This window comes from Petromyzon marinus, chromosome 55, assembly GCF_048934315.1.
Source record: "Petromyzon marinus isolate PM22_M1 ecotype Great Lakes invasive population chromosome 55, UKy_Petmar_22M1.pri1.0, whole genome shotgun sequence".
NCBI lineage: Eukaryota > Metazoa > Chordata > Hyperoartia > Petromyzontiformes > Petromyzontidae > Petromyzon > Petromyzon marinus.
This window is the reverse complement of record NC_133721.1, coordinates 12,383,519-12,395,720: the sequence shown is the minus strand read 5'-3', so window position 1 is coordinate 12,395,720 and position 12,202 is coordinate 12,383,519. Positions and strand designations below refer to the sequence as shown.

The 12,202-nt window shown below is 58.7% G+C and overlaps 1 protein-coding gene across 4 annotated transcripts in view; it reads right to left on the bottom strand.

Annotated features, from left to right (window-relative positions):
- Positions 1-12,202, bottom strand: part of LOC116954540 (phospholipase D1-like) — a 102,912-nt gene that overhangs the window by 15,232 nt on the left and 75,478 nt on the right. For all 4 annotated transcript variants that reach the window (XM_032975122.2, XM_032975123.2, XM_032975124.2 and 1 more), the window contains 13 exons: positions 11,701-11,853; positions 10,064-10,213; positions 9,073-9,156; positions 8,111-8,192; positions 7,412-7,522; positions 6,804-7,013; positions 5,278-5,665; positions 4,098-4,178; positions 3,701-3,820; positions 3,000-3,118; positions 1,452-1,565; positions 1,057-1,167; positions 653-741 (listed from right to left, as the gene is read on the bottom strand). In XM_032975122.2, coding sequence (XP_032831013.2) covers positions 653-741; positions 1,057-1,167; positions 1,452-1,565; positions 3,000-3,118; positions 3,701-3,820; positions 4,098-4,178; positions 5,278-5,665; positions 6,804-7,013; positions 7,412-7,522; positions 8,111-8,192; positions 9,073-9,156; positions 10,064-10,213; positions 11,701-11,853 — 1,812 coding nt within the window. The remainder of the gene's footprint in view (positions 1-652; positions 742-1,056; positions 1,168-1,451; positions 1,566-2,999; positions 3,119-3,700; positions 3,821-4,097; positions 4,179-5,277; positions 5,666-6,803; positions 7,014-7,411; positions 7,523-8,110; positions 8,193-9,072; positions 9,157-10,063; positions 10,214-11,700; positions 11,854-12,202) is intronic.

Sequence of the window (12,202 nt, the reverse complement as noted above, 5' to 3'; positions counted from 1 at the left end):
GCGCCGTCGGCCGTGGTGGCGCCGAGAGGGCTCGGTGGTGGTGGTGGTGCTGGGACTCTGCGGTGGTCACATCCACCGGGGTCATCTTAAAAATAAATAAAAAAACTACTAACTATTTTACCAGGTGAGGGCCCGCTGAGCTGCGTAGCTCTTTTTCAGGAGCGACCCGTCCATCGCAAATGATAGCTCCACGAAGCGACCCAACGCGTGGGAAATGTAACGACGCAGTCAAATACACGAAACGCACGACGTTGACTTTAAATGTGGAGGGGAAAAACCGGAGGACCCGGAGGAAAAATCTCACGACCACGGGCAGAGAGCGACACACGCAAACTCCAAATACACAGCAGCAGGTGTCAGGGGTCGAGATCGAACCCATGACCCTCCTGTGTGTACCAGGCGAGGTAGTTAACATCTCGTTACCGTGGCGCCCAAAATCTACCATCAACGTCAACATCCACCCTCCACATCGATATCATCACCCACCTCGAACATCCACATCACCAACATCACCAACATCACCATATCTCACCGTCATAATCCACATCAACATCACCATCACCTGCACCGTCCACAGTAACATCGCCACCACCTCCACCATCCACATCAACATCATCAACCTCCATCACCATCACCGAGAGGGGTCAGTGACCTGTGAGCCTCCAGGATTTTGTTGACGATGGCGTCTCCGATGCCGTTCCACACGATGCGGTTGTCCGTGCAGCTGATGAAGAACTGGTTCTGTGTGCGGGGCCACGGAGGAGAATCAGAAAATCAGGCAAAGGCGCAGCCGTGCAACTGCTGGTGGCAGGGGCCGTCTAGAGAGCCTCGCTCGAGGGGATTCTGGCCTACTCTTCCGCGCCGGCAAGACGTGCGGGGAGAGGTGGGCGCGTATCCCCGCACACTTCACCCCAATGCAGAAAACCTCCCTCCCACCGGCTCCACGCATTTCTTCCCGATCGCCACGGGGAGTGGCGACTTCTGTCTCTGCCGACCGGCCGTTGCAGCCGCCTACACCCTGGGCGGGGGGTGGGGGGTGGGGGCAGAGAGCCGCACCTCGATGTAGATGTAGTGGCGGCTCGTGCGGATGGCCTCCACGTACGCCTTGTGAATGGACTCCTCGTGCTTCTTGATTCCCACCGACCAATCGGAGGCCGACCTCAGCACCTGGGCGGCACGCGCAGCATCGTCCGGTGAACCCCCGCGGTGCGCCCGGCCGCAGAGACACCCCGTGGCTAGGAGGAGGCTCAACGGGGGACACGCGGACCCCTCCCCCTAGCCCCCCCCCATCGCAAAGTTCCACCGACGCAGAGTGGGAGGGGTAGGGAGGGATGGGGGAGGGCGCAGGGAGGGCCCAGGGAGGGCCCAGGGAGGGCCCAGGGAGGGCTCAGGGAGGGCTCAGGGAGGGATGGGGGAGGGCCCAGGGAGTGGCGTGGAGGGTGCGACCGCACCTGCACGTTGGCAGGGACGCAGCCCGTGACGACGTAGGGAATGCGGTCGGCCATGGAGAGCGACTTGGGCAGCAGCATGGGGAAGTGCTCGATGGACTTTTTCTTCTTGACCGTCTGCACGGGGGCGGGAGACGGTGAGAGACGGGGTCCCACGTCGTCGCAAGCAAACGACGCGCGTGCCGCTCGCAAGCAAGAGACCCGTCGATTCACTGCCTGGGTGAAAGCTTCCCCAAAGGCCTTCGAACAACACCGCGTCGTTGACGGACGGAGAGAGAAAGAGAGAGGGATGACCGCACGACGCCCGGGGGGGGGGGGGGGGGGGGGGGCCTCGATCTTTGCGCCGAATGAAACCCGCGGCTGTTGAGACCCCACGCTCTCTCTTTGTGTTGCGACGGGGGCCTTGTCATCGTCACTCACAGGTTGGACTCCACGGAGAGAGGGAGTGATGGAAGAGAGAGAGAGAAAGGGAGTTGCACGACGGGGTAACGGTCCAGCCGGTTTTACCGTCGGTGCGCGGTAGCCACGTGAGCAGGCAACGAAACAGAATGTGCTTGGCAGCGATGGCTAGACGGTGCTGGTGGCGGTGGTGGCGGCGGCGGTGGTGGTTAAGAGAGTGACCGCGAATCGGCAGTGCCACGAAACGTCGCACGACAGGAAGCTCCGTGGCAATCGACTCGCCCGTTTTTGGCGTTGCTCGTTTCTTGTTTAGTGAGCGAATCTGTCGCTGACGAACTCGCGCAGACGTCCGGTCACTATCACTACCACCAACAACAAACAACAACCGCCATTCGTCACTAAGTGGCAGTGACGTCACCACGACGCTTGTGCCAGGCCATGTGCACCTTGAGGCCACGTGAAGTGTCGAACGCCCGCTGGCAGGAGGTCACGGTAAAGACCCAGGTGCCACGGGTCGACTGACTGAGATGACTGAGATGACTGGCTGATGCACCACCTGTGCCCCCTACTGTGCCAACTTGCTGTGCTTTAGCCACCCGGCGCTCCGCTCGTTGTTGTGAGCGTCGCTCCACCGCCTTCCGTTGTTGTTGGAGGGCGACTGCCTCCAACTGCCCAGTAGCGTCCTTCACGAGCCTCCTCCACAAAGGCCGATCTTGACACCACTGGTACCAATCATCGTTAAGTCCACTCAGCTCCACGTCCTCCTGTACCACATCACTCCATCTCTTCTCTAGCCCGTGCCGCACCCGTTTAGCCCCCTCGATCCGGCCGAACAAAAGCTGTTTCGGCATGCGGTGGCTGGGCATGCGGGCTACATGACCCAGCCAACGCAGCCTTGCCTGCCGGAGGAGGTCACCGATGGGACCTTGCCCAGATCTTTCGAGGATTTGTGAGCTCCTCACACAATCCAGCCTGGTTAAACCCAGGATGGAACGTAGGCAGGCTAGCCTAAATGTTTCTAACCACCACCACGACCACCACCATCACCACCACTACCACCACCACACCACCACCACGACCACCACCATCACCACCGCCACCACCATCACCACCGCCGCCACCATCGCCGCCACCACCACCGTCGCCACTCACCATGGCGAAGTTCCACCGCTGGATGAAGTGTCTCGCAACGTCCCGGGCCGCGTGGCCGTGCACCACGGCGCCGATGTCGTGCCACGGCATGCGTGGCGTCGTGTAGCGGTCGATGAAGTCTGTGCCGGGCGGGGAACAACGCCGACCGCGGTTTTAGTTTCGGCGAGAGCGGGCGAGGCCACGGTCCTTCCCCTCGCGGCTCGCGGCCACTCATCACACCTTGCCTCCTCCTCCCGGGAAAATACTTCCGCAACCGGCACACCACGTCCAGTCACGGAACCTCTCCCCCCCCCCCCCCCCCCCCACCGAGCCTAACATAACATACCTACGATTAACACGGTCGGCTATGTACGGTGAGAAAGAAGTTCAACCCACACACACACGCAGAACAAGAACGCCAAGACACATCCCTCGTCCGACAATGGAGGCTAAGGCCCCTCAATAACAATTACTAATTCAGCTAGGAATACCGCATCGAGTCCGAAGACTCTTTTTGAGGAGGGTCCTGCATTGGGATGTTTGGCCAACACCAATTATATATAGAATGTTTTTTTTTATTCAGCTACAGGAGGAAACTGGCAAAAACCCGGAGGGAACCAGTGCAGTAAGGAAGGGGGGGGGGGGGAGATGGAACACAGGGCCCTTCTTGCGTCACCGCCACGTGGGGGTGGCCAAGGTGGAGGGGGGGGGTGGGGCCTCACCATCGAAGGGCTTCTCCAGCTGCACCCAGTCCTTGAGCACGAAGTTGCAGTAGTCCTTGCCGTGCCAGAAGCGCGCTTCGCCAAACAGCTCCACGCTCGTCCTCCTCGTCGAGCCGTAGTCTACGCCGCACGCCGGGACACGCGCCTCCAATGAGCGCCGTTGGCTACGTACGGTGCGCGAAAGACGTTCAACGCGCGTACAACAGTGCGTGCACAAGCGTGCACGTTCCGCAGCGTTTGCCGGAGGGCCTCGTGGAAGGTCGACGCCGGCGTTGTGACCGTCGCGACGTCGGCCATCGCCCGGCAACCTCGGCGACGGCAGCCGCGCCGCCGTGCCGAGTGGGGGTGGGAAGGTGGGGCGGGGGAGGCGGGGGGTGGGGGGGGGTGCGGCACTCACCCTCACGGATGTGCATCTTGTGCGTGCGCAGAGGGTACTTGGGCTTGTCGAGCCACCGCTGCTTCAGCATGCTCCTCCAGCCTGCGCGGCGGACACAGCGGCACGGTGTCATTCGCCTTGGCCGATTAAGCTTGTGTCAACAACAACAACTATTTTGATGTAAAGCTTTCGTAAAGTCCCGTAGAATTTTATTGTTTTCTATTTTTATTATTTTATTGTTTCCCTTCCACGTGACTTTACCGAAAGAACCAAGAATAACAACAACAATGATGATAACGACGCAGTTTGTAGTGCGCGCAATAAGGCGCGCTTAGAAACTAGGCGAGAGGTCGTGGGGCTTTTAAAGAAGGTGACGGGGCCTCCAAGCGTCTCCGAAATGTCGGTGCGGATTGAATGCTGCGGTCTGAAGACGATGACGATGATGATGACGAAAACGATGATGGCCGTGTTCCGGCAAGGGGGGGGGGGGGGGGTGCGAGGTGGGGGGGTGAGATTTATTTTTAAAATCGCCAAATTCTGGGCACCAACCCCTTGGCCCAATTTGCCCGGTTTGCTCTCTCGGTGGTGAGTCACTAACCACAACGCAGCTTGACCCTCAAGTTTCATCCACGCCGGCTCATCTTTTCGAGTGTTGTACATTTGGAGTTTGCGTGCCTCTCTCATTCTCTCCACGTGATCGGGGTCCTCCAGTTTTCCCCCTCCACATTTAGAAACGTGCGTCTATATTATTCAGATTATGTGGCTCCTATAAATGGCCACGTGATGATAGGCCGCTTTGTCGAGCTATCATTTGTGGTCAGGTCGCTTCGGAAAAATAAGCTAATAGCCCAGTGGGCCTTACCTGGTAAGATACAAAAAAAACGTTGAGTTTTATTTGTGTATAAATGTTTAAGTGATTTTTTTTTACCTTTCGGACACTTTGCACTTTGTTGGCAACGGCCCCCCAGCCACTGCCCAAGAGTGAATGCCCCAGCGGGCTTAGTTTGGTTGGATTGGGATGGTTTAGTATTGAATTTGTTTGTGTTTGGGAGATTTATTTACCCTTCTTGTACTTTGCACTCCTATCGTGTTTTTGTAATTGTTTGTTGTAACGTTCTTACCCCGTGGCCCTTACTGGACATCTGTCAACAAAGAGCTTTATAGCTCATCGGATTCCGGTGTGCGGCGCGACGTCTCTCACGGTGCACGATGCCGTCCATGACGTCGTTGCTGTTCTGCCGCGCCGCCTCCGCGTCCTCCTCGTCCATGCTGTCCGTGCGCCGCCGCGTTGCCCGGTACCTCTGCTCCTCCCTCCCGCTCTCCGCCGACGCCGTTTTCATCGCCTGCATCGCCCGCTTCCAGCCGGCCATGCCGGGCCTCGCGGCCGCCTCCGCGGCCGCCTCTGCCGAGCCCGCCGGCCTCTCCGCGTCGGTGGAGGACTCGCGTAGGCCGGAGGCGCCGGCCTCCTGCGGGGCGGCCGCGGAGTCGACGACGTCCGGAGAAGCCTCCTCCTCCTCCTCCTCCGGCTGCTGCTGCTGCTGCTGCTCCACCGTCAGGCCCGGGTTGCTCTTCCCGTTGGCCTCCTCGGCCTGGCGGCGACACCGGCACTGGCGTCAGTTTCATCGGCCTCAACCTCCGCGGTCGAAGTGTGTACGCGCGTGCGTGTGCGTTGAACTTGTCTCGCGCCGTACGTAGCCAACCGTGCTGATTGGAGGTGTGGGCAAAGGACAACAAACTGTAGGTCTCTGTGCGAGTCTATGTGTGTGTGCGTGTAAGTTGAACTTTTTTTGCACCGTACGTAGCCAACCGTGGTGATCGGATGTGCGGTAATGGACGGCGACCTGCGACCGCGTCCACACGCCGTCCCCGCCGGTATTTGGCCTACTCATCCGCACCGGTCACAGCTCTTAGGAGCGGTGGGAATTGCCACGCTCTACCACACCACACACGACCTGCGGACTGGCTAACTTGCCGTGGGCCCAATCGTACTGCCGGACGGACAGAGGAGGCAGGTTCAAGAAACCCACTCCCCCCCCCCCCGCCCCCCAATCGTTTCAACCGCCGCGCCGGAAGATGGAATTGAACCGTGAGCGGCCAATGAGACCGCTCGTGATTTATCTAACCGGGTAAGAGCACAGATCGCAACAGCGCACCACCCCCCCCCACCCCCACCCACCGCCGACAGATTAACGGCCACTCTATAGGCCGGCGTTGCCTTCGCCTTGAGCCGCACAGGGAGAGCTGCCAGCGGGGGGACCGCCCCCCCCCCCCACACCCTGCCACAAGCCCAGGGCGCATCGAGGCGCACCGCACTGGGAGGCACGGCATGATTATCAAGCAACGGTGATGACGACGGCGACGACGGCGACGACGACGAGGACTATGATGACGACGACGGCAATGACGACGATGACAATGACGACGACGACGATGATAACAATGACGACGATAATGATGACGATGACAATGACGACAATGATGACAATGATGACAATGACGACGATGATAATGAAGACGATGACAATGTCGATGACAATGACGACGATGACAATGACGACAATGACGACGACGATGACAATGACGACGATGACAATGACGACGACGACGATGACAATGACGATGACGGCAATGACGATGACAATGACGACGACGACAATGACGACGATGACAATGACGACGATGACAATGACGACGATGACAATGACAAGGACGACGGATCCGGCGCACCTTCGGCTGGCGCGAGGGGCTGTCCGTCGCGGGCACATTGGTGCGCTGCACGCTGCCGATGTCGGTGAGCCGGTGCTGGTAGTCGTCCCAGCGGCCGTACGCCAGGTCGATGCCGCCCAGGAAGGCCACGGTCTGGTCGATGATGACCAGCTTCTCGTGGTGCGCCCAGAACAGCACCGTGGAGGACACGTGGTCGGGGTGGCGCAGCACCTGCACGCACGGAAGAGGGCGAGAGAGAGGTGGGGGGGGCGATGACGGAGAGCAGGGCGGACGTGGAGGTAGCGGTGGCGTCGTCGATATTGGCGATCGTCATTCGTTGGCGCGACGATCATCGTCGTCGTCGTCACAGTCATTGCCATCGTAGACGTCGACACGGACACCATCGTCATCACCGTCATCATCATCATCATCGTAGTCGTCGTCGACATGAGTGAGCAACAAAGCACCATTAGTGCCTCCACTGCCGCTTCCCCGGTGAGCGTTCACGGTGCACCAACACTCGCGCGGCCACCGAAGGCAGAGAGGACTTCACGACGAACGCCGCGACGCGATCAGCAGGAGCGGGCGAGCGAGCGAGCGAGCGTGCGGGGTGGGTGGAGAGGCCTTGCCTTAATGTTGGGGTGGAGTCCCATGAGCGTCTGTTTGCTGTAGTCGCTGTTAAGTCCAAGAGCCAAGCCCACCTCCTTGTAGAGCAGCACAAAGACCCTGACGCCGGCCTCCTGCGCCACACGGACCGGCGTTGAGCATGTGTGAGGAGCGGGCCGCGCAGTTCGGACGTCAGACAGACGTCAGGAACCGCCACCGCCGCTGCTGACATCCTGGGCTCGAATCCGGGGTCAAGCCGCACGGCCACCCCCGGCGATTGCGCCGGGCGGTCGAGCGCAGCGACTCGATGGGCTCATCGCGAGATTCAACACCGGGTGGAGACCGATTGACCCACGGATTTGCGTAGCGACGCGTGCGCTTGCACGGGGGGGGGGGGGGGGGGGAGGGGAGGACCCGGAGACTCACGGGCTCACAACCCCAATTGTCAGTGAAGCAAAGCGTGAATATTGTTCCGCAAATTCAACGGTGAGTTGAGCTCGAGCGGTAGTTACTGGGAGCGTCGTCAAAACGCTTGTGTGCTGCGTGGCAGCTCAATTTGGTTGGCCGCGTTGGGCGGTGGAGGGTTCTTACAACAGACACATTTGTCCAGATCTTTCCGCAGTGGCCTAACCCCCCCCCCCCCCCCCCGAAGAGATACATCACGAATCGTGGGAACCGCGTAGGGACGGCGTCAATCAACGTTGCCATCCGACGACACTCACGGCTTTCCTCTTCAGCACGGAGTCGAGCCTCCAGTAGTTTCCCTCCACTGGCGGCCTCTTCAGGAATATCTCGGGACTTAGCCTGGAACGACGCACGGGGGGGGGGGGGGCGGGGGCAGACCCAGGTGGCGCCACCGTTAGGTGACACGCAACCCACCGCGTGTTCACCAATTTAGCGGTTTGATACATGTGTACAGGGCGGCCCACAAGTCTGGAATCGTAGTGAGAAATAACTGATATTTTGTTTGTTTCAGTAAAGGAGGAAGGAGTCTAGATAATTCTATTCGTAGGAAATCGGAGTCGGAGGGAGGTCCCCGTTGAATTTAACAGACTGCATCCAGACCGCGAGCCAATAACACAGAGCTGTGTTTTTCCTATGATTCCAGACTCATGGGGGGGTAGGGCAGGCAAGGAGGGCGGTGGCCAGAAGTGTCCAAAACAATTGTCCAAGCTCTGTGGTCCTACGGTGGGGATGGGTTCGGCCACCTCCATGAATCGAGCGTTTAGACAATGTCAGTTGGCAGCGTAAATTGGGAGTGTAAATTGGGAGTGTAAATTGGGAGTGTAAATTGGGAGTGTCAATTGGGAGTGTCAATTGGGAGTGTAAATTGGCACGCCGCAAGTTCCGTCTATGATCGGCGGGTCGTGCATTGTGGGTAAAGTGTGGGTAACTCCCACGTTTTGCCAGATGCCTGACCGGCGTGGAAGAGAAGGCCAAATACATAGACCGCCCTAGCGGGGCTCTCGTGAGCTCGCACAGAGTGGAGGCCCTTTGTCATAGGGCAGTTGCTGGAGCGAGCAATTGCAGGGGCTGCGCCTTTACCCTTCGCGCGATTGCGGCGTTTGCCACCACCCGTGTCCAGGTGGTGTGCCGGTCGGAGGGTCAGGTTGGGGGGGTTGGGTGGTGGGGCAGGGCGGTGGGGCCAGGCGGTGGGCCGGGGGGGAACCGCAGAGACACTCACCACCAGTCAGTGATGAAGATCTCCTCCTTGGCCTCCTCCAGGGCGTAAGCCATCTCCGTGAAATACCCAGAAGAGTTCACGAACCTACAAAAGGCAAAGATCACCCACCGTACACGGCCTTACCAGACTGTTGGGGCGAGAGCTTTTAGTTGACGCCTATGCAGGCCGGCACGGCACACGAGGGGGTGGGTGCCCAGCTCCATGCCCGGCCGCCTTTGTCTCCCCAGCGGCGATGTTTACACACCGCACCAGGCACTCATTTGAAGCCGAGTAGACCAAGGAGAGGCCCAAGACCAGTTGAAATATTCGCCCCCTGTTATTGGTAGTGACCGGGAACTGAACTCGGGTCGCCGGGTTCGTAGCGCAGTGCGCCAACTCCTCGCCCAACCAATATACACACGGACTCACATGCACACCATACACACAACCATGGCCACACGAGGGCTAGGGGCACTTATGAGGCCATCACGGGAAGGGTCGCAAGCTCGCTGGCAGCAGGCCTCAGGACACCGACTGGCATCGTGGGTTGACTGCTCCCCACTCGCCGAGTGGTTAGCGGCGCGGCGCTCCACTCGTCGTTGCGAGCGTCGCTCCTCCGCCCTTCCCCGTTAATATTAATAATATAATTATAATTAAAATGTATAAAGCGCATTCCATCCTAGGATCCCAATGCGCAGTGCATGAAAAGCAGTGAAATTAAAACAAAAGCAGGGGGGGGCAACCGACCAAACTAGAGAGGCAAGGCCGCTCCAGAGAGACGGGGTTTTCAAAGCGGACTTGAACACATCCACCGACTCCCGATTGCCCGATTTCAAGTGGCGCGGGGTTCCACGGCTTTGCGGTTTCCACGCGAACAAAAGCACCGAGCACCGAGCGAGCGCGCAGCCTAGGCCCGGGAGATGCCAAGGAGTTGCTTGAAAGCCGACCGCCCTCCACAACGGTCCGGGCAGCGACGCCGAGGACGCTGCAAGCGTCGCCGCCCGGTCCTCACCATCTAGCGAGCGTTTTCTCCCTGACCGGAGCGAACGCTTCAAATCGGTTGGGCTGCATGTAGTCCTTGCCGTGCGTCTCCGCAAACTGCTGCAGGGACTTCCCCCACCACATGGCGTGTCGGAACGAAGGGCACTTGATCGTCAGAGTCCTGCGGGGCGGGTGGGGGGGGGTGGGAGGGTATCGTGGAGATGGACGGGGAGGTTTTGTGGAACGCGGAGTGACACGAACATCGGCCAGGATTTATTTAATTTATTCGACCTTACTGAGAACAGCCGCCCCCCCCTCCCCCGAACCCCCCACCACCCACCAAAAAAGGTCCACTAATGCCAAACGGCCAGCCACAAACAGAACTCCTGAAGGAGTAATAGATAACATTTACCATTATTCTCCACATCATGAGATGCTCCGGGAAGTAAAATATACCTCAAACTTGTGCTTGGTGTAAAATAAGATCATATAAATCCGGTCAAAGATGAAGATCGCCAGCACAGCCTCAAGAGACTGTTGAGACAAGTGATGTTAGTGAGTAGCAGCACCTATGAAGGCCAGCACAGCACACGAGGGGGTGGGTGGCCAGCACCACGCCCGGCCGCCTTTGTCTCCCGAGTGTCAATGTCTACAAACCGCACCAGGTACTCATTTGAGGCCGAGTCGACCTAGGGGAGGCCCAGGACCGGTTGAGATAATCACCAACGGTGTTGGAGGCCGTGAGCGGGAATCGAACTCGGGTGGCCAGGTTCATAGGGCGGCGATATCGCTCGCCTCGGTAGTGAGACGCGGTGGTACAGCCACACACAAATACCCCTACAGGCTTACAAAACATTAAATTCTTACTTGAACACACAGAGAGAAAACGGGCCTCAATCTGGAGAGTAGCGTAACACCTTTCTTGAATGGAGCAAGATGAGGGGTTACTGGGAGACACGGACGATGGGAGGGAGGGAGGGTTCCAGAGCGGAGCGGTGCGAGGAGAGGAGCAGAGAGAGAAGTGTTATGACCGGCATTGAGGTGAGTGAGTGGGTGAGTGGGTGGGTGAGTGGGTGGGTGAGTGGGTGGGTGAGTGGGTGGGTGAGTGGGTGGGTGGGTGAGTGGGTGGGTGAGTGGGTGGGTGAGTGAGTAGGTGAGTGGGGTGGGTGAGTGGGTGAGTGGGTGAGTGGGTGGGTGGGTGAGCGGGTGAGTGGGCGGGTGAGTGGGTGAGTGGGTGAGTAAGTGGGTAGGGTGGGTGAGTGGGTGAGTGAGTGAGTGGGTGGGTGAGTGGGTGAGTGGGTGGGTGAGTGGGTGGGTGGGTGAGTGAGTGAGTGGGTGAGTGAGTGAGTGTGGGTGTGCTGTTGTGATCTGCAGTGTGCTGTTGTAAGCACAGTGTGGATGAGCCACACAACAGCATCTGGTAGAACCGAGTCCTCAACACGAATGAAGGAATGAATGAGTGAAGCTCACAGGAACAGTACCAATGGTGGTCGTAGTAACCAGTAACCGTGACGAACAAGGAATCATCTGTACTTACCGATGCCAGAACAGGACTTTCAAACAACCCATGCCAACCGAACCGCACCAACAGACGGACAGGTGAGATGGGGTGAGGCAGGCGAGCGGGCGGGCAGGCGAGCGAGCGAGCGGGCGGGCTGAGGGTCTCACCTGGTCAGGTTCTGGATGACGACGCCACTGCGCACCTCCGTGTGCTGTTGGCCGATCTTGACCACGAAATCCGAGTCGAAGAGCATCACCGATGAGATCTTCCCCTCGTCCAGCTTCATGTAGAGCACGAAGGAGTCCTTCACCGCCAGCCACCTAGAACACGCCGCACCACCACAACCACCGTCACCCACCGGTCGTCCCTCTGCTATGCATGTCTGGTGAACTTCTTTCGCACCGCACGTAGCCAACCGCGCTAATCGGAGGTACGGGGGAAGGACAACAAACTAAACACAAAAAGTAGTTTTAAAGAAGTAACTTTTCAATCTCGCTCTTCCGTCAGACGTCATCCGCTCACCGCCAAATGGGGTCAGAATCGGAATATTTATTTATCCTAGAGAAATCCGATTAGCTATGAAACTTTTTTTTTTACATAGATGACCTGTGTTCCAGTGACTACCCCCCCCCCCCACCCTCCGGGCCACTGTGAAGCTTTTGTATAAAT